Source organism: Psammomys obesus, unplaced genomic scaffold (genome assembly GCF_907164565.1).
Source record: "Psammomys obesus unplaced genomic scaffold, mPsaObe1.curated_primary_1811, whole genome shotgun sequence".
Classification (NCBI taxonomy): Eukaryota; Metazoa; Chordata; class Mammalia; order Rodentia; family Muridae; genus Psammomys; species Psammomys obesus.
In genome coordinates this window covers 754,385-775,861 of record NW_026596415.1, presented here as the reverse complement: position 1 = coordinate 775,861, position 21,477 = coordinate 754,385, and the positions used below count along the sequence as shown (strand labels likewise).

At 44.1% G+C, this 21,477-nt stretch overlaps 1 protein-coding gene across 1 annotated transcript; it reads right to left on the bottom strand.

Annotated features, from left to right (window-relative positions):
- Positions 1-1,289: 1,289 nt before the first annotated feature.
- On the bottom strand, positions 1,290-20,898 carry LOC129669488 (group 10 secretory phospholipase A2-like). Its single transcript, XM_055597765.1, has 4 exons — positions 20,334-20,898; positions 17,285-17,426; positions 15,807-15,913; positions 1,290-1,432 (listed from the first exon to the last, which is right to left on the bottom strand). The coding sequence occupies exons 1-4, from the start codon at positions 20,413-20,415 to the stop codon at positions 1,290-1,292; spliced, it is 474 nt and encodes a 157-aa protein (XP_055453740.1). The 5' UTR covers positions 20,416-20,898.
- Positions 20,899-21,477: the final 579 nt, after the last annotated feature.

Here is a 21,477-nt window from a genome sequence, read left to right as displayed (position 1 = left end):
TGGGGTGTGTGAGTGTGAAAGCATGTATGTGGGCAGGTGCAGGCAGGTACCTGCAGAAGCCAGATGTGCCAGATTCTCTGGAGCCAAAGCTAATTCTCTGGAACTAAACGATATGCATGCTGAACTCAGGTCCCCTGGAAGTGCAGAAAGCACTAGTAATCTCTGAGCCCTTCTCCTGGCCTGTGAGTCCACATTCTAATGCTTTATAAATTGCTCTACATTTTTTTTTAATTTTTTTGTCTTGAAATGTTAAGAATCAAACTTAGGACCTCAGGCATGCTGCACAAATATAGATAGATAGATAGATAGATAGATAGATAGATAGATAGATAGATATAGATAGATATAGATATAGATATATAGATTTTTTTTTTTAACATACAAGTGTACCACCAGCCCAGGGAGTAATTTTCTTTGTCTTCTGTCCTGCTCAAATTGACCTTTCAGCCTCAGCCTCCTCAGCAGAGCACTGCAGGTGTGTGCCACTATACCCAGCTTCCAAGAAATAAAATTTACCTCTTAAAAGATGGAGAATGGGACTGGAGAGATGGCTCAGAGGTTAAGAACACTCACTGTTCTTCCAAAGGTCCTGAGTTCAATTCCCAGCAACCACATGGTGGCTTATAACTACCCACAGTAAGATCTGGTGTGTAGGCAGAATGTTGTATAAATAATAAATAAATCTTATTAAAAAAAAAAAAAAGATGGAGAATGGTGGGGGAGTGTCTTTTTATTACAGTAACAAATCTTAGGTGTATCATGTGGCAATTCTATTACCACAGCCAAGCCTGTAAACAGGTGTTCATCCACATTTGACCACCAGCCATCAGCAGGAGGTTAGAAGATAGTACATAAGGGTTGAACTTCAAAAAGTTCAAGACCAACACAATGTTAGTTGTATAAAATAGGCCCAGGACTTTCCACCTTCATCAAACTAGCAGCCCCACAGGCTCAAAGTCCTGAGTGACTGAAAAAACAAACACAAGGCTCACAGCTTTTTTTTTTTTTTTTTTTTTAGTTGTTTTTGTTGTTTTGTTTTTGAGACAGGGTTTCTCTGTGTAGTAGCTCTGGCTGTCCTGTATTCACTCTGTAGACCAGGCTGGCCTCAAACTCACAGAGACCTGCCTGCCTCTGCCTCCCAAGTGCTGGGATTACAGGCATGTGCCACCATGCCTGGCAAGGCTCACAGCTTTCTTTATTACTTGACCTCCGATGACTTCTGGAGAAATTGAGGGCTGTTGTTTATTACTGAAAGCGAACTTCATTTCCATGTGCAAACAAATAGCCTGTCAGTCACACTTAGGTGAGTTCTTTTCACATAAAACCGAGGGGTAGAAGAGGTATTTCAGGTGGTACTCTGTCCCTACGAGGCAGTAAGCAAGTTCCTTGTCACATGTGCACAAGAGTTCTTGACATTTGTTCTCCACTGGTCCTAGAAGAAGTAGGGAAACTGAGGTTAGAACAGAGATGTATAGGCACATGGGAATAAATGCCGGAGGAGTCCATAAAGCTGGAGGCAGGACACGTTGTAATTTATGCTTATGTGACACTTGATAGGTTTCCATTAGCTCTCCAAGGGCAAGGGGATGCCCGTGAGCTGGTAGGGTGCTCTGAAGGGAGCAAGGACAGCCAGCTTCTACAAGAAAAGAACTTGGCATGTCAAATGCAAAGTCCAAAGTCCAGAAAAACTTTTGGCTTCTCTTCTGTGTCAATATCACTGTTTCACTTAGGAAGTCATTCAGATAAGACTGGGTACCTGGCAACCAACAGGCCTGGGGTTGCGTTCTTGCTCTGAGCTTTGTGACCTTTTCTAACCTTTATGTTAAACAGGAACACTGCTGAGGGTATAGCTCAGTGGTAGAGTACCCACCTACCTTGCATGAAGCCCTGGGTTTCATTTCTGCTACCACCAAAAAAAGTAAGAAGTAAATAGAACAAGATGACTCTCCACTTTGTGTGGTTGTTACCCATCCGGGTGGGATAGGCTGTTATGCAGTGCCCATCCCAGGGCTGGGGATGGCCCTGAGTTGGCAGAGTGACTGCTTAGCATGCACAAAGCCCTAGGCTCTATCTCTAGCACCAAATAAACTAGCATCATGTCACACCCATGTAACCTTATCACATGAGAGGAAGAGGCAAAGGATCTAAGAAGCCAGCCTGGGCTGCAAGAGACCATAACTCAAAAAATAAAAATCAGGACTGGAGAAATGTCTCAGCAATTTGGAATACTTGCTGCCCTTCTAAAGGACCCAAGTTCAATTCTAAGCATCTGTGTCAGGAGGCCCACAACTGTCTGTAACTCCAGCTATGGGAGCTCTGGCATCCTCAGGCACATGAACCCATGTGGCATACATCCACATGGGCAAATACACATACACATAAAATAATAAAAATAAATATTTTAAATAAGAAACGTGAATGAAGTTCCCAATAGAAGTTGGCACTGAACATGCACTCAAGCTATGTTGGCTCTCAACTATGCTCTGGTTTCCTTTCTCCAAGTCCTCTGTAGGACTCAGATTGCAGCTTAATGGTAGAACATATGCTTAGCATACAATAGACCCTGGGTTTGATTCCCAGGACCACAGAAAGAGAAAGAGGGTGAAGGAAGGAACTGTGTAGCCCAGGCTGGCCTCAAATTCAAGGCAGTCCTTCTGCCTCAGCCTCCAAGTCCTGGGACTACAGGTCTGTACCACCAAGACTCACTTCATGTACATTTAATTATGCACATAAGAAGGCATGGTGGAGCACACCTGTGATCCCAGCACTTTGGAGGTGGAGGCAAGAGCTAAAGGTCATCCTTAGCTATATAGTAAGGGTAACGTGAGTTACATACCATATCACAAGAGGAATTGCTTCCAAACAAGGCTGTGTCTCCTGGTCTGGGGCATCTGGAACCCTCTTCTGCCCTCAGGCACTTATATTTACATGCAGATACAAACACACACACACACACACACACACTCACACTAAATCTATCTTTTGGTTGAGTATGAAAGGCAGAGACAGGTGGGTCAGTGTGAGTTTGAAGTGAGCTTAGTCTACATGGCCTACATAACAAGTTGCAGGCCAACTAGGACTATGCTGGGAAACCCTGTATCAAAAAATTTTTAAATTATCAGATATTATCCCTTATAACAAGTCCCCGGGACCCCTACCAGATTGGTCCCCAGTCCTTGTGTGTACAACCACCCCAAGATACCACTGAACACAACAGTTCTAGACACTCTGTTACAGAAATCCTCACACAAGTGTATACAGATTTATGACCACCCATGGTCTTTGCAACAATCATTAACAACCAGGTTGTTATCATTTAAATGAAAACATTGGCACCATTAAAGAGATACCAGGTCCTGGGGCTGCAGAGATGGTTTGTTGGTTAAGAGTTTGAACTTCAAAATGGGCGGTGGTGGCACATACCTTTAATCCCAACACGTGAGAGGCTGAGGTAGGTGGATCTCAGAGTTCAAGGCCAGCCTGGTCTACAGAGCGAGTTCCAGGACAGCCAGGGCTATTACACAGAGAAACCCTGTCTTGAAAAACAAAAACAAACAAAAAAGTGTGAATTGCATTTATTTCCAGGAGACTCAAGTTTGATTCCTAGCACCCATATCAGGAAACTTACAACTGCTTGTTACTTCAATTCTGAGGAATTAAATGCATTCTTGAGCACCTGTACACAAGTGCATATACCATAACAGACACATAAAAAAGTAAAGGGAAGAGTTTAAGTTAGCCTCCTCTCGAGAGGAGGGAACCTCAGCTGAGAAAATGCCTCCATGAGATCAGGCTATAGGCAAGCCTGTAGGGAATTTTCCTAATTAGTGATCGTTAGGGAAGGCCCAGCTCACTGTGGGTAGTACCACCCCTGGGCCAGTGGTGAAGAGCTTAAGTTAGCCTGAATATAACTCCATTTTGAAATAAAGATCTTGACTGGGAACTGAATTCAGGTACCAGGAAATATCACAGAATGTACACCTGGCAGAAAACAAAGTTAACTCTCCTAGCAACAGCCTCCAGGAAATATAACAGAATAAATGCTTCATAGAAAATAGAGACAAACTCCCTGGCAATAATCAATGGGAATCGGTTGAGAATCGGGTGGGAAAATTTTCCCCAATGTTTCAGATGTGGTTTAGAAAAATAGCCATTGTGATTATATGCCTTAGCCATTGAGATTGTGTGCTTCAGAAAAGGTCACCCCATCCTGCTAAACTTCACCCAATTCTGTAATGCCAAGACTTGTGCCCCCCTGCTTGCTGCCATGGAAACCCCCTGATCACAGACTTTCCCTTTAAAAATCCTGTTAACTCAGAGCTCAGGGTCCCACTTCTCTACTGCTGTGTCAGAGAGACTTGGGTCCCAAGTTCGATCGCTCTCATAATAAAGCTCTCTTGCCATTGCATCGAGTCGCCTCCTGGTGGTCTCTGAGGGTCCCGTGAACCTTGGCATTACAGTAGTCCTGGGTTGTATAAAAAAGCAGGCTGAGGGAGCCATGGGGAGTAAGCCAGTAAGCAGCACCCCTGCATGGCCTCTGCATCAGCTTCTACCTCCAAGATTCTGCCCTGTTTTCGTTCCTGTACTGACTTCCTTCAATGATGAACAGTGCTATGGAAGTGTAAGCAAGCCAAAAGTGTTATACTTTGGGATTTACCTTTCCTTCTGAATGACCATGCTTTGGTCATGGTGTTTCATCAAAACAGCTTATTAACTAATTAAATATTAAGTAATTAGTTAATTAAACAAAAAATTTAAATTAAGTACATTAACAATGTTAGTATTTAGATTCTACAACATTCCTATCACCCCAAAGGAAACTTTGCACCTTAGACAGTCGCTCCACGTGTCCCATCTCTGATCTTCTGAGTAATTGCTCGTCTCTTTTCTGTCTACAGAGATTTACTATGTCATACAAATGGAGACATGTGACTTGGTTACTGTGACTCTGCATCATGTTCTTCAAGTTTACTATGTCCATGTTATAGCAAACATGGCACTTCTGGTTTGTTTTTAATATAGAGACTGGAGAAATGGCTTAGAGCTTAAGAGCACTTGTTCTTACAAAGGACCTAGGTTTGCTTCCCAGCACCCTCTGGCTCACAACAGTCTCTTACTCTGTCTCTGTGTGAAGCTTTCTTCTGTCCTCTGTGGGCACCAGGCACAGTCATATATACAGACAAAACACCTATACACATAAATTAATAAGTCTTTTGTTTTGAGACAGGGTTTCTCTGTGTATCCCTGGCTGTCTTGAAACTTAATGTGTAGGCCAGGCTGGCTTCAAACTCATAGAGATCTTCCTGCTTTTGCCTCCCATGTGCTTGGATTAATGGTGTGTGCCACTGCCTGGCCAAAATAAATAAATAAATAAATAAATAGATAAATAAATAAATAAATAAATAAATAAATAAGTAGATAGATAGATAGATAGATAGATAGATAGATAGATAGATAGATAGATAAGTCTTTAAAAAATAAAAAGCATTTGGGGGTTAGCAAGAAGGCACTATGGGTAGAGGCACTTGCTGCCAAGCCTGGCAGCCTGAGATTGGTCCCCAGAACCCACATGGTGGAAGAGGAGAACTGACTTCTGCACATTGTCCTCTGAGTGCCGCACATGCTGTGGCATGTGCGTGCATACACACAAGGAAAGAAAGACAGACAGGGAGGAGGAGAGGGCAGGAGAAGAGGGAGTTAAAGACAATGTTGAGACAGGGCTTCTCTGTTCTGGAACTCTCTGTAGTCCAGGCTAGCTTCAAACTCATAGAGATCCACCTGCCTCTGTGGGTCCCTATATTATTTCTAGAGCTCATACATCCTTTTTCCCTCAAGTTTTTCATTTTTAAAATTGTTTTATTTATTTATTTTTCTGTGTTTGTGCATGTATGTCACAGAGTGATTATGGAGGTCAGAAGACAACTTGAAGGAATCAGTTTTCTCCTGTTGCCATGTGGGTCCTAGGGATTAAACTCAGACTGTCAGACTTGGAGGTGAGAATCTTTAAACTTAAAATATCTTGCCAGCCCACAACTATGTTTTATTATTCCCATTTTACTGATTAGAAATGTTAGGCTCAAAGATTACCCAGCCAAGGTCACAGACCTGGGAAGCAGTCACCCAGGATTGCAGCCTAGGATCAGTATTCCCCCTGTTTAAAAACAATTTTCAAAAGTAAGACAGTTTCACTGCTCTGTGGCCTGAGATCCGGAGGAAGCTTCCTCCTACTGTTCAGGAAGAATGGAAACTCAGGAGTGAAGCTGCTGGTGCACACTTGGAATCCGAGGAATCAAGAGACTGAGATAGAAGTTTGAAAAGTTCAGGGCTGGGCTATGCTGTGAGACCATTATCTCAAAAATAACTAATATATAAAGGAAAAGGAAAAATAGCTCTCATGGGTTTTACTTTAAAATTAAAGCTTTGCTAGTAAATATTATTGTAAGCTGAAATTTTAAAAATATATTTGTCAGGCCCATAAATGGAAAATAGGCCAAACTTGTAATTATATAGACAGCTATGCTCAAAATATCTCAAAGCAGAGTAACAGAATATTTTTGTTGAAAATGCATAACAGAGACCTTGGATCTTTCCATGTGCTCAGGGGAAAGAGCTCTGAAAACAAACACAGACTCCACCAGCAAATATAACAGTAAACATTCAGTGAAGAGCATATCCACATGGGTGTTATTGAGGAGAGCGAGCAGATTGAAGGGAAGGGTAGGAACGCTCTGTTTCTTACAGCCTCACTTCACCTCTTTGCTCTTGCTAGTAGTTTGGGGAAAAGTCATTTCTTATCCCTGGGCCTCCATTTCTCCAATGCAAAATGAAAGGGAGAGTGCTTGCCTTGTATGTACAAAGCCCTGAGTTCAATTGCCAGCACCACAAGCCAGGCATCATGGCACACACATGTAATCCTAGCAGTCCAGAAGTAGAGGCAGGAGGATCAGAAATTCAGTGTCATCCTTGACTACATAGTAAGTTTGAAGTCAGCTTGAGACACATGAGGCTTGGTCTCAAAAATCAAAAACAAAAACATTTAAATTATCTGGCATGACATGTGAGTTCGAGGCCAGCCTGGTCTATAGAGCTAGCCTGGGATAGCCAAGGCTACACAGAGAAATCCTGTCTCAAAAAAAAAAAAATTGGGAGGGTAGGGGGAGAGACGACTCAGAGGTTAAGAGCACTGTCTGCTCTTCCAGAGGTCCTGAGTTCAATTCCCAGTAACCACATGATAGCTCACAACCATCTATAATGATATCTGGTGCCCTCTTCTGGCGTGCAGGTGTACACACAGATTGAACACTCATATACATAAAAAAACCTGTGTGTTATATCATGACACCTTGTTTCAAAAAAAAAAAGTTAAAAATCGAAAGGGGGGGGGGAGTAATGTTTCCACAGTATTTCAACTTTACAACAGTTTTTTGTATTTATTTATTTTGCTTTTGAAAGGTTCAGTTTCTTTGTTGGGTTTGGGCTGGGTCCACACATCATAGCACACTGTGCTGGTTCACTCTACTGTGTAGATTTCATGGTTCAAACGCAGGTCATCAGGCTTGGCAGCAAGCACCTTTCCCCACTGAGCCATTTGGCCCACCCCAACTTTATACTACCAGCTCCACCATCCTTCTAGGGAGCCAGGGCCACAAGCAGGGTGTCCTGAAGCTACCCCTAAGGTGGTCCTGCTCCTGTCCTCATCCAGAGCAGACAGTTTGTAGAATCTGGAGTTTTAGTGGAGAGTCAGAGGGTGGGAGAGGAAGGGGAAACCACACACACACACAACCACATAGAAACACGTATACATATAAACACAGACATATACCCATACATCACACAGACACACACCACACACACACTTTTCACAAACTCATACACACTCACACCACACATACATATACACACACTCACACACACATACACACAGACACCCATGCTCACATATACTCACAGGTACATACAGTCTCAGACACACACTCACATACCCAAACGCACAGATACACACAAACACACAGTCACACTCATACACAAAGACGCACACATACACTCATATACATACACAGAGACAAAGACATGCACAAAATAGACACACACGCAGACACACACAGACACAAAATACACTCATACACATACAAATATAGTCACACACACAGAGACACTCCTACACACAACGACACATAAAAATCACACAGGTACATACACTACACACTCCACAGACACTCACACATAGATACACATACATACAGAGACATACGCATGCACACACACATATAGTCACAGACACATACACTTACATACACAGACACAGACACAGAGAGACACACACACAGACATGCACATACAAATACATATCACACAGACACTCATACACAGACACACACAGAGACACATGTACACATACTCACACACAGAGAGACACTCAATGCGCACACAGACGTACACAGAAACACGCACGTGCATGTGCATGTGTGCACACACCCTGCCTTGATCTGTTTAACACATTCTGAATTCTTGTTTTCACCTCTGCCAACACTCAACTTCCAGATAAGGAAACTGAAGCGCAGATGGTTGTTATCAGCTCAGTACTATGCAACAGTCACCCACCTGGAGTCAAATGATTTTTAACAGAGGTGCCAATGCTACCTAAGAGAGAATGGTCTCTTTGACAGTGTTGAGATAGCGGTGTAACAATGTGACAAAGAATGAACTCACATCTGCCCAGCTGTGGGTCTCTGCCATAAATCTCAAACTATTAAAAGAGAGTTTCTCTCTGTAGTTTCTCTCTGTAGCTGTCTTGGAACTCACTCTGTGGAGCAGGCTGGCCCCGAACTCAGAGCCTGCCTCTGCCTCCCGAGCGCTGGGATTAAAGGCTAGCCACCACTGGCTCTCAGCGGAAGCTTTAAAGCCTCAAAATACATGGGCAGCAATAAGCAAAATAACTGACTAGGATGTCAGCAAAATAAAAAAAACTTTTGTATCAAGGATGTTATTCTGAAAAGGAGGACAACCCACAGAAAAGAATCCACAGCCATGAGAAGAGCTGAGAATTCGAAACAAAGAACTCTTACAACAGCGAAAAGACAGTGCTTTTGAAAGGTGTATGTGGAGGGCTCAGCAAAGAACCTTCCAAAATGGCAGCTCCTTAGGGGGAAGGTTTTTGTTGTGGATAAGAGAAAGAAAATATCCAGAGGCATCTGGAAGAGTCCAGAGGAAAGAGTAAAAAGAAGACAAAAACCAAAAAACCAAACTGGACATGACCAGGAGAGGTGATGGAGTGGGAGCGAACATGGAGATAGCAAGAGACAGAAAAGAGAGAGAGAGAGAGAGAGAGAGAGAGAGAGAGAGAATAGTAGAGAGAGAGACTAGGGAGATGTAAAGAGAGAGAATAGTGGGTTATAAGGAGGATGAGCAGCCACTAGGAGGGAAGCCATGGCAGGCTGGGATTTTAGGGTAGGAGAGGTCAGAAGGACCAGGATGTTAGGTGGAGGCTTTGAAATGTACTTCTGAATATGGACTGTAGGAACCTGGAAGCTAGCATGGGCTTTGATATACTCATAGCTGTCACAGGTATGTGTCAATCGACAACCATATGTCCCTTCTGCCAGAGGTAAGAGAGGTAACTCCTTTTGGTGGACAGAAAACCTATTTCACAAGTTCTTGATAAATGTTGGCTTCAAAAGTCCTCTCATAGTCCAGTGAGGTGGGTGGGCCATGCCTGTTATTTCTGGACATTTGGACTAACTGAGACCTAACTGGGTGAAGTCTCCAAAAGACACAAACAGCACATGAAAACATAGTGTTGACAATTATCAGAAAAAAAAAAAAAAACTGAGATAGCAATTCATACCCACTAAAAAGAAGGAACAACTCTCTCACTCTCACTCTCTCTCTCTCACTCTCACTTACTCTCTCACTCTCTCTCTCCTCTCTCTCTCTCAGCACCCCCTTCCGTTTTCTCTCTCTCTCCCCATCATGCCCTGTTCCCCCACTCCCTCCCATACCCATGTAATAAACCTCTTTCATAGAAAAGAAGAAGAAGAAGAAGAGGAGGAGGAGGAGGAGGAGGAGGAGGAGGAGGAAGAAACTCTTGAGGGACACATATTTCTGATCCAGAACCTTGGGATCAGAACAATGGATCAAGGCCAGTTTGGGCTATGTCTTAGAAGGCAACAAAAAATCCAGACAGTGGTGGCACACAAGGTGGCTCACTCCTTTGATCCCAGCACTTGGGAGGCAGAGGCAGGTGGATCTTTGTGAGTTTAAGGACAGCCTGGTCTACGTAATGGGTTCCAGGACAGCCAAGGCTACACAGAGAAACTTTGTCTTGAAAAAAACAAAGAAGAAGAAGAAGAAGAAGAAGAAGAAGAAGAAGAAGAAGAAGAAAACAAAAACCAAATTTCAAAAAGAACAAAGAAACAAGAAAGGAAGGAAGAAACAAAGAAAGAACACCAAAAATACAAGTATTGGCAAGGCTGAACTCCTTCCTCTGAGTATTTTGAACTCCTGTTTGAGTGAGTTAACAGCAGGAGGTCAGAGGACAAGTCACTGGAGTCAGTTCTTTCCTCCTGCTATGTGGGTCCTGGGGCTCACGTTCAGGTCATCAGGCCTGGCAGCAAGCAGCTTGGCACGGTAAGCCATCTTGCCTGCCCACTTTAAAATGATCAAAGAGCAAGGCCTGGAGGTACATAAGAGAGTTTGGAGGAAGTAAAGGGAAGGGAGATATGATGCAAAAAAAAAAAAAAAAAAATTATAAGTTCAAAAAACAGAAATGGAAGCTGCAGAATTGGCTCAGCAGTTAAGAGCACTGATTGCTCTTCCAAAGAACCAGGGTTCAATTCCCAGCACCCAGCCTGGGAGGCAAAACACCAATGCACATAAAATAAAAATAAATAATTTTTTTTTTTAAACACAGAGTTTCTCTGTGTAACAGAGTCCTGAATGTCCTGAACTGACTCTGTAGAGCAGGCTGGTCTCCAGTTCACAAAAATCCTTCTGGCTCTGCCTCCTGGGTGCTGGGATTAAAGGCATGTGCCACATTGCCCAGCAAAAAGATATAAATCTTCAAAACTAAAACAATTTTAAAAATTTAAATGATAACTTTTTTACAGTGTGATGATGGGACCCGGGGCATTCTAGGCAAGAACTCTACCAATGTGCTACCTGCATGCCTAGTCCAGCTAAAGCAAATTTAGGGCTGGAGAGACGGTTTGTCCTGTTCATGGTTTCTGGGCTGGCACTGGAGCCGCTCCAGCCACAGGGAAGACTGACGAAAGCACTGCACTCAGGTGCACATGCCCACAGACAGGCACACCTGTAAAAAATATTGTTTACATTTAAATATTTAATTGTTTATTTCTAATTTAAATTTAAATATCATTTCATCATATTTCAATAGTTTTTACGTAAACATTTTACTTCAATGTATTTTGTTATTTAAATTATATTATTTATTTATATCATTTAAATGTTTATTTTATTACTTAAATAATTTTATTCATTTAAATCATTAATTTAACTAATTTATTATTAAAATAACAATGTTGTTTATTTAAATATTTTTGCCAATAACATTTGCTAAATTTTCATTTAATAATATTTAATTAATTAATTAAAATATTAAAATATTGTTTAAATGTAATACTTAAGTTTATTATTTAAATACTATTAATGTTATTGTTTAAGTACTATTTATTTAAATATTAAATATATTTTAATTAATCTACTAAATTAAATTTATTTGTTTTTTTCCTTTTATTATTTTTGTTTTGTTGTTTTGTTCCTAGACAAGGTTTCACTATGTAGCCTTGACTGTAGACTCACTATGTAGACCAGGCTGGCCTTGAACTCAGAGATCTGCCTCCTCTGTCTCCCTGAGTGTTGGGGTTACTGGCATGTGCCACCGTATCTGGCTATTTATTTATTTTTATATAAAAATGTGAAAGACTTGTATGAAAAAACTTCAAAACTCTGAGGAAAGAAATTGAAAAAGATATCAGAAGATGGAAAGATCTCCCATGCTCATGGACTGGTAGGATTAACATTGTAAAAATGACCACCTTACCAAATGCAGTCTACAGATTCAGTGCAATTCCCACCAAAATACCTACATAATACTTTACAAACCTTGAAAGAACAATTCTCAACTTTATATGGAAAAACAAAAAACCCAAAATAGCTAAAACAATCTTGTACAATAAAAGAATTTTGGGAGGTATCTCCATCCCTGATCTCAAGCTGTACTACAGAGCAACAGTAATAAACTGCATGGTACTGGCATAGAAACACACTGGTTGATCAATGGAATTGAATTGAAGACCCAGAAATAAACCCACACACCTATGGACACTTGATTTTTGACAAAGAAGCCATAACCATACAATGGAAAAAAGACAGCATCTTCAACAAATGGTGCTGGTCTAACTGGATGTCTACATGTAGAAGAATGCAGATACATCCATATCTATCACCCTGCACAAAACTCAAGTCCAAGTGGATCAAAGAACTCAACATAAAACCAGGTACACTAAATCTATTTTAAAAAAAAAAGTGGGAAGAGCCTTGAAATCATTGACACAGGAGACAACTTCCTGAGTAGAACACTTAGAGCTCAGGCTCTAAGATAATTAATAATAGGCCCTCATGAAACTGAAAAGCTTCTGTAAAGCAAAGGACACTGTCAATATAACAAAATGACAGCTTACAGATTGGGAAAAGATCTTCACCAATTCTACATCTGACAGGGAGCTAATATCCAAAATATAAAAAAGAGCTCAAGAAATTAAACACCAACAAACCAAATAACACAATTAAAAAACAGGGTATGGAGCTAAACAGAGAATTCTCAACAGAGGAATCTTGAATGGCCCAGAAGCACTTAAAGAAATGTTCAATGTCTTCAGTCATCAGGGAAATGCAAACCAAAATGACTCTGAGATTCCATCTTACTCCAGTCAGAACAGTTATGATCAAAAACTCAAGTGACAGCACATGCTGGAGAGGATGCAGAGGAGGAAGAACACTCCATTGCTGGTGAAAGTGCAACTTTGTACAACCACTGTGGAAATCAGTCTGGAGGTTTCTCCGAAAATTGGAAATAGATCTACCCCAAGGCTATACCACTCCTGGGCATATACCCAAAAGATGTTCTACCATACCACAAGGACACTTGCTCAACTATGTTCATAGCAGCTTTATTCATAGCAGCCAGGAACTGGAAACAACGCAGACATCTCTCAACCAAGGAATAGATAGAGAAATTGTGGCACATATACACAATGGAATACTACTCAGCTATTAAAACAAGGAAATCGTGCGATTTGCAGGCAAATGGATGGAACTAGAAAAGATTGCTCTGAGTGAGGTAACCCTGACCCAGAAAGACACACTTTGTATATAACTCACTTATAAGTGCATATTAGCCTTATAGTAAAGGATAACCATACTACAATCCACAGACCCAAAGAAGCCCAAGAAATGATGCTTGCATCTTAGAACAGGAAATACAATAGGCATCAGAAGTAGATGAAGAGAGGGAACTGGGTGGGAGAGGGGCTGGGGATCAGGTGGGCAGAGAGAGGAGGAGGACATGAAGGAAAGAACTGGGAGGGAAAATTGGAATCTGTGGGCAGTCATCTCTGGGACAGGTGATGCTAGCTGCGACTCTAAGCAACAGGTGTTAAGCAACATGAAGTAGGTACCTCCTATACTGATGTGGGACTCCTAGCAGAGGAAGGGGGACACCAATTCACATATAAAACCTTCAATCCAAAATGTGTCTTGTCTATAAGAAGTGTAAGGATAAAGATAAAACGGATCAAGGGAGTGGCAAACCAGTGACTACCCCAGCTTGAGACCCACACCACAGGAGAGAACCAACCCGTCACTATTAATGATAATCTGCTATGCTTGCAGATGAATCTAGCAGAACTATCTTCTGAGAGGCTTCATCCAGCAGCGATGGAGACAGCTGCAGAGACCCAAGGCTGCCGAGCTCAGGGAGTGCTGTGGAGGAGTAGGAAGAAGATGGGAGGGAGACAGAGGGGTCAAAGACACCACAAGAAGACCTACAGAGTAATCTGGCCTGGGCCCATGAGGGCTCACAGACTGAACCACCAACCAAAGAGCTTGCATGCATTGAACACCACCTACACATATGTAGCAGATGTGCCCCTTGGTCATCATGTGGGTCCCCTAACAATAGGAGTAGGGGTTACCTCTGACTCTGTGACCTGCCCCTGGATCACTTTTCCCAGCTGCTGGGCTTCCTTGTCACGCCCTGGTGGGAGAGGATATGCTTAGCCTGCTGTGACTTGAGATGCAAGGTTGGATTGGTACTAATTGGGAGCCTCCCCTTCTCTGGGAAGAATGAGAGAGGGGAATGGGAGGGGGGGTGTGGGATGGGACAGGGAGAAGAGGAGGGGGAGAAGAGGAGAGAGGGAGTGAAACTGGGATGTAAATGCTTAAATAAATAAATAAATGCTTTGTAAAGATGATATGACCATAAAAAGTTATATACATAATTATATATAAATTTACACATTATATAAACATATTTATATGTAAATATAAAATAAATTATATAAGTAAATAAATTTGTTTAATTAATGTAATTAAAGTTAGAATATTAACTTAATATTTAAATAATAATAATTATTTAAAGCAATAAAATTTCTATTGCTTATTCTTATTTAAAAGAAAAAAAGGAGCGAGCTAGTTCTGTGTGGGTCACTGGAAAGCATTTCTTCAGCATGTTTGAGGCCATGTCTAACTCCTAATACTGTCAAAATTAGAAAAAGAAGGGGAAGAAGCCAGGTGCCTGCTTTGTTTGCAACTCCTCAGCTGATTAACCTGCCCCACTTCTATCCCCACACATAGTCTGTATGATTGTTCATTCTCTGAGATTTTAAAAAGTCAATTCTGCTTTTAAAGTTATTTGAAAGGAAACTGTAAATGGAAGGGCTCCACCAAGCCTTAGGATTTGGCACCCAGGGCTCCCACAACTGGACAAGTACCATTAACTACATCCCCGATTGCCCAGGAGCCTTGAAGGTAAACATTTTACTTCCAGGCTAGATGGAGCATGCTTGTACTCCTAGCACTTGGCAAGCTGAAGCAGGAGCTTGAGACTTGGGGATTTAGATCAGTAGTAGACACTAGGGAAGAAAGCCCTGGGTTCTGTCCTCAGCACCGGGGGAGGGGGCAATGAAGGCAGAATTACATAGTCTTACCATCTCTATATTTAAATTGTTTGTTTGTTTGTTGAGACTCGGTTTCTCTGTGTAGCCTTGGCTGGACTCACTCTGTAGACCAGACTGGCCTTGAACTCACAGAGATCCACCAGCAACTGCCTTCCAGAGTGTTGGGATTATGGGTGTGTGCCACAGTGCCTGGCTTTAACTCTATATTTAACATTTTTTTAATTGAAGTTTCTTTTTGTTTGTTTGGTTGGTTGTCTGGCTTATGTTGTTATTGTTGTTTGAGACAGGATCACAAATATCTGGTTCTGCCTCATTTTTTTTCTCCAGCTTGAAGCATATTCTACAGTTTGGGTATGAGTACCCAGTCCCCTCCTGATGGACTTTTAGGTTGTTTATCCCAAGTGCCTTTTCTCTCCTTCTTTTTGCTCAGACACTGAAGAAATATATATGCATGTGTGTTTCGAGGGCTCAGTGTGGAATGCCACTTCCTAGGTGGCATTGCCACGTGGTTTTGGTGAGCTGCACATGGTGGTGCTTTTCTACAAGGGTGCAGAAGCCATTCAGATCTACAGGACATTTAGGGGACACTTGGGGAAGTCAGAGTACACTCACCACACTGGATGTGATGGTCGATGCATCGCCATGGGTAGCGGTCCATCTTGGGGTTGCAGCCAGCCTCCTGAGCGCCAGAATAGCAGCAGTCGTGATGACGGCAGCACCTGGAAGGGCAGGTGGGCTGTGTAAAAGAGGGAACTGAGCTGGCTGTCCGTCTGACCTCAAGAAGCTAGTGACCCCTGATACACATGCTGCCCCTCACAGTGCCAGTTCTGGGGAAGAATTCTAGCAGCTGGGCTATGACTGCACAGCCTCACTCCTTGACCTTGCCTGGATCTGTCCCTGCCTGCCTCCCTGTGACTTGAGCTCCAGCTGCCCTGGCAATCTTCTCTTCCTTCCTGGATCCAGCTTGGGCCTTCTGCCTGGACAACCCAATGGCCTTCTTGGCTGTTAGGTCTATCCTGGGCACCAGATTCCACCCTGAAGTCTGTCTCCTCAGGGTAGGAGAGCCTCTTGCCACACCCTGTCATAAAACCATTTTCCCTCCCTCCAAGGAGGTTTATCATGAGTTCCCACTATAAACCTCATACCATTTGTTCTCTAAGACTGGAACTCGCAGGAACCCTGTCATCTACTTTCCCACAGTGTCCTACAGGGCCAGCTAGCCTGCCATTTAATAGGAACTCAGAGAGCATGCCTTGTTAGAAAGTTCCCTGAGAGACACCCTCACCTGTCAGCAGTGTGCTGAGCCTTCAAGCAGTCAGCCAGCTTCCCCCGCTGCCCTTAGAAAGCCTCCAGTCTGTGGAGGGAGGCAGATGAGGTGCCTGGCAGCTGCTAAATGAGAAGTGCTGGGGTGTGGGTTAGCCACAGGGTCTCTGAGAGCCCAGAGGAGGTGGCAACCCCAGCTGGGTTTTTTGGGTGTGATGGTAGACTCTCCTGGGATGACAGTTGCAGAGCCAACTGTGGGAACCAGGTTGCAGGAATGTATTGCTGTCATCAGGTGCACCCAAGGTGCAGGGCAAGCCAAGAAGTTTCTGTCTCCAGCTAGGGAAGAGGAAGCTGCAGTCTACACTGAGCCACTTACTAGTTTTGTGACAATGGGAGAGTATTGGATGTCTGGGACCCCAGGGACTTCATTATCAAGTGGGAATGAGCATCATGCTTCTTCCTGCCCAGAGCCATGATATCACATAAAGATTTTGGCTCTCAGCTTGCATGGAGCAGGCTTCTCATGTTCCCTATGCTCTGTGCTGTTGCAGATAAGCAACTCAATGGTTCTGTGGCTTGGCCTCCTTATCTATGAAGTAGGACTGTTAAGGATTCTCAGAGATCCTCAGACTGTACAATAGTCTAGATAGCTTTATGTTGTTCCTAGGTGATACATACTCACAGCCCGGGTAAAGGTTAGCTGGCACCGAGATATCTCCCCACTGACCCAAGAACCCTCTGCATGTAGGGATATGTTAGGTTCTGGGATCTTCCTGGGTTCTAGGAGTTGGGAGACCTTTCTCACTTTGGGCCCAGTATATACTCACCAGTCAATGGCATCACGTGGCTCTCCATGGCCACCGAGGCCACAATAACAGCCATAGTTCATGTAGGCCAAAGGTGATCGAGGACCAACACAATCCAAGGTCCCTGCCAGTTCCAGGAGTCCACGCTTGTACCTCCTGGTTGCTGAAAGATAAACAAAGGTCATAGGTTCAAGGTCAGAACTTCTGAATCCCTAGTGAAGGGCACTAGCCTGAGAAGGACCTAGATGTTGCAATTTGCCTGGGTTTTATCCTACTTTCTAGGTGTGAGACCTTGAACAAATTATAGATCTCTCTGTGCTTTGCTTTCCTCATTTGCTTAGTGCCTGACAAGGTTGCATCAACTCACAGAATAAAGTTAGACAAAGCATTCATAGTGTCTTGCACAATACAAACTCAATTACAGCTGAAGTATTTTTCTTTCTTTCATTTTTCTTTTTCTTTTTTTAAGTTTTTTGAGAAAGGGTTTCTCAATGTAGTCCTGGCTGTCCTGGAACTCTCTCTGTAGACTAGGCTGGCCTCAAACCCACAGAGATTCTCATGCCTCTGATGAGTGCAGTTGGGAGGCAGAAGGTGGATCTCTGTGAGTTTGAGGCCAGCCTGGTCTACAGAGAGGACTACATAGAGAAACCCTGTCTCAGAAAACAAAAACAAAAACCAAACCAAACCAAAAGGCTGTGCCACCACAGGCCCACCTACAGTCCAGATCTTTAAGGCAGTCTGAGTGGAAAAATGAGGTGCAGAACATAGTTTGGGAGAAACCCCCGCACTGGGCCTTTGCACAGGCTGGTCTCTCTTCCTAGAATGCCCTATTCTGGTTCTCACCATTCTGCTCCTGTCCACTTTAGATGCAGTCAGACTGTAACCTGGGCATTAAATATTCACTATGCTGATTGTGCTAGGTGCTTGTTTGTCATAAGCTAAATAGCATACTTACACCAAGGAGGGCTTCTCAGGGGGTTCCTAGGCTCTGAGCCCCTCTTCTCTTCCTTAGATTCAGATTAGGACCCTATATATCTACTTTTATTCTCACTCCAAGGTCAGTTTCCTTCCTTAGCCTGAGTCCAGCCTATGCGTCCTGGTGTACCTCTAGTAACACCCAACCTGTGTGACATTAAACCCTTAATTTGAAAGATAAAGGAGCCCATCTGGGAAAAGTGACCTTCACACTGTCACGGTGCACAACACTGGAACTAAGGCTCCAACTCACACACTGGTGCTTCTTCATCTGTGTAGTAAGGAAGAGGACTGCGGTGTCTGAGGGACACTGGCAGGAGAGCAGGACCAAGCTCCCAAGTCTGTTTGCTGAGTGTCTGCACTCACACCATGCTCCCCACCCCCACTCCAGGATGGAGGACAGTGGAGGTGCAGCCTGCCCTGGACTTGCATCTCTCACTTAGACAATGTTTCCATCCCAGTGACTCATTTGAGGGCTCCCACACTAAACTAATCATGTTTTCTCAGTGGAAAAAGTTCCAAACTAGAGGTTAGGAGTGGGGTTCAGATCAGAAGAGAAGGAGTTTAGAGAAACTGGAGTTCTTATTCAGATGGTAGAGTGCTTGCCTGGCATGCACTGACTTTCATTCCCAGCGTCATATAAAGTAGACATGATAGCCTGTGCCTGTAATCCCAGCACTTGGGAGGTAGAAGCAGGAAGATCAGGAGTGAAGCTTACCTTTGGCTGGATAGTAAGTTTGGGGCCAGCCTAGGCTACACTTTCCTTTCTGGATGAAAGGCCTACCCTCTTCTAACAGCCCACACAATTGCCTTCCTTCCAGCATTCCCATGAATTTTGGATAAAGCTCTCACCTCCACTGTACCCCAAGTCCCAGTGGAGATCCCAAGCTTAATCCCCAAGCCTTCCTACCTCCCCAGAACCCAGCTGTCCTCACAGTCAGGCCCATCACACTATTGGTCCTGTGTTTTGTTTTGTTTTTCTGCCAGTGGCCCATGATGCTGCTGCCTGTTTATGGGGGTGCCCCTCTAGCTTGGGTGCTCTTCCAGAACAGATATCTAACTCATGTAGCTCTGGATACCCTGGTACACAGAAAGGGTTCTGGGAAAGGTCTGGTCTGTTGACCTCAGGAGCCACCAAGCCTTGTTAAGAGAGATCTAGCCTAACTACTCCTAGCACTCTACCCTGAAACCATCTGCAGAGCTCCCCCTACTCGACCCCCTGGCCACTCTGTGCTGTTATATAGGCTGGAACAGCCCATGACGGGCCCAGGTGAGGAACAGACAGCTAAGTTTGGAACCAAAAAAAAAAAAAGAAAAAAAACCACTCCCTTTGTGCCAACATAGGTGGAGTGGGTCAGGCTGGGGTCTGTTTGCTCTGTCTACCTGTGGGCAGCCTCCACTGGCAGTGCCAGGACCCACAGGGTATTGTACAGGTCCAAGGAGTCAATGCTGGTATAGACCCAGTGTGGGTCGTCCTAGGCACTCCTGAGCTGTGTTACTCTGCAGACACTTCTTGGAGCAACTGTGGCATCTGCGATGTTGATCTGGGTGAGTCTGCTCAGAAGCAGCAACCTCATGCTTGGGCCTCAGCACCCAGGTAAGGCCAAGGCTGGCTCTGTGCCTGTATGTCTTACTGTACCCCAGGATTAGGGAGTCATCAAGAAAAGCCTCTCCAATGGGGGTTTCCTCACCCACCCCTCCTACTCTGGAGTCTAATTCCTGTCCCTGTTTCTCCCACCCACAGGGTCCTTCTGCCTGGAAGTCCTATCTCAGACCCCACAGTCAAGAGAAGTGATAGCTAGTTCAGAGGATTCGGGATCAAGGGCTAGAAGCGTCAGGCTGCTGGAGAGGATTGTAGTGACTATGGAGTTCATGGAAGGAGGACTCTGATACCACCCCCACTACTTCCTGAATGGAATGCCTGCGTGGAAGACCCTGGAAGGGCCCTGAGTGTCTGCGGAGATGGGTGTGTGGGCATCTGAAGAAAGGACTGGGGATTTCAAGGCTTCTTGGATGCTGGAAGGGGCTGTTGAGCTGTGAGAAAAAATAAGGTATGGAATCTGACCCAGGCTGGTGAAAGCCAGTCCTCACTCACCCTCGCTGAGTCGGGATCCAGGTCCCAGCAGCAACAGCAGCAGTAACAGCATTATTGGCCGGCGCAGAGATAGCTGACACATAGGAGACTGATAGGTATGGGACTGACCAAAAGGGCCAGTGTACTCACCAATCCTGCTGACCACCACCACCAGCCCCGCCCCCTTCCTCACCTTCTTTCTGTGGGGCGGAGTCAAGCAGGAGTGGTCACCTGGAGCCTTGGCAAGTGTCTGTCCCTGACTTCTGCAGATTTAGTCCCCTAAACCCAGATACCAAATGGAGTGCAGGGCCAAAAGGGGGTCAGGGCAGAGGATGCCTCCATGGAGTAAAAGGGTGACATGTTGATACTATTGAAGAGCCCGGAGGTGGGGGGGGAAGAGTATGCTAATTTACCTCCGGGCCATGTTTATTTACCGGAACATTTTACAAAGCAGGCAGCTATGCTCCTGTGGGCCAGTCACACTTAACACTCCACATTCTCCTCACTGAGAAACTGAGATAGTCAAAGGTTGCAGCCATTTCTGGTAAAAGACAGGGCTGAAGACCTGGTGGTGATGGGCTGGGAAGCTGAGGCAGAGTGTAGGCAATTCTAAACCTACCTGGACTGACCCTGGAAAGAGGTGAGGGTAGACAGGGGTTGGAATGAAGAGGGCAGGAGGCCACACCAGCATCACACTGTACTGTCTATCCCATGCAGGTTGGCCTCAGCTTCTCATTTGTTGGTGGTTATGGTTCTTCTGGGGAAGGTGTCTAGGTGAGAACATGTACTTAACAGATACTCCACACTGAAAAGAAATGATGATTGGACTCATTACTGCTTTTTGCCCCTAATGCTACTCAATTAGGAGCCAATTTTTGTTGTTTTGGTTTCATACCTGATCTGAGTGGAATACTGGGAAACACCCCATACTTCAGGGACAAATTCTAGCAAAGATTAGAATGATCTCCAACAATCAATCAATCAATGACAAGGTGAAATAGGGACTCCCTGGCTTTGAAGGTTCCTGACACAGGTGTCAGTCTAGGCGCCCAATCCATTCAATGTCATAGACAGGCATTGGGGATCTAAGAACTGAGAAGCCAAAGGGTTGGTGAGATGGCTCAGCGGGTACACACAAGCTTACAGACCTACAGTTTGATCCTTA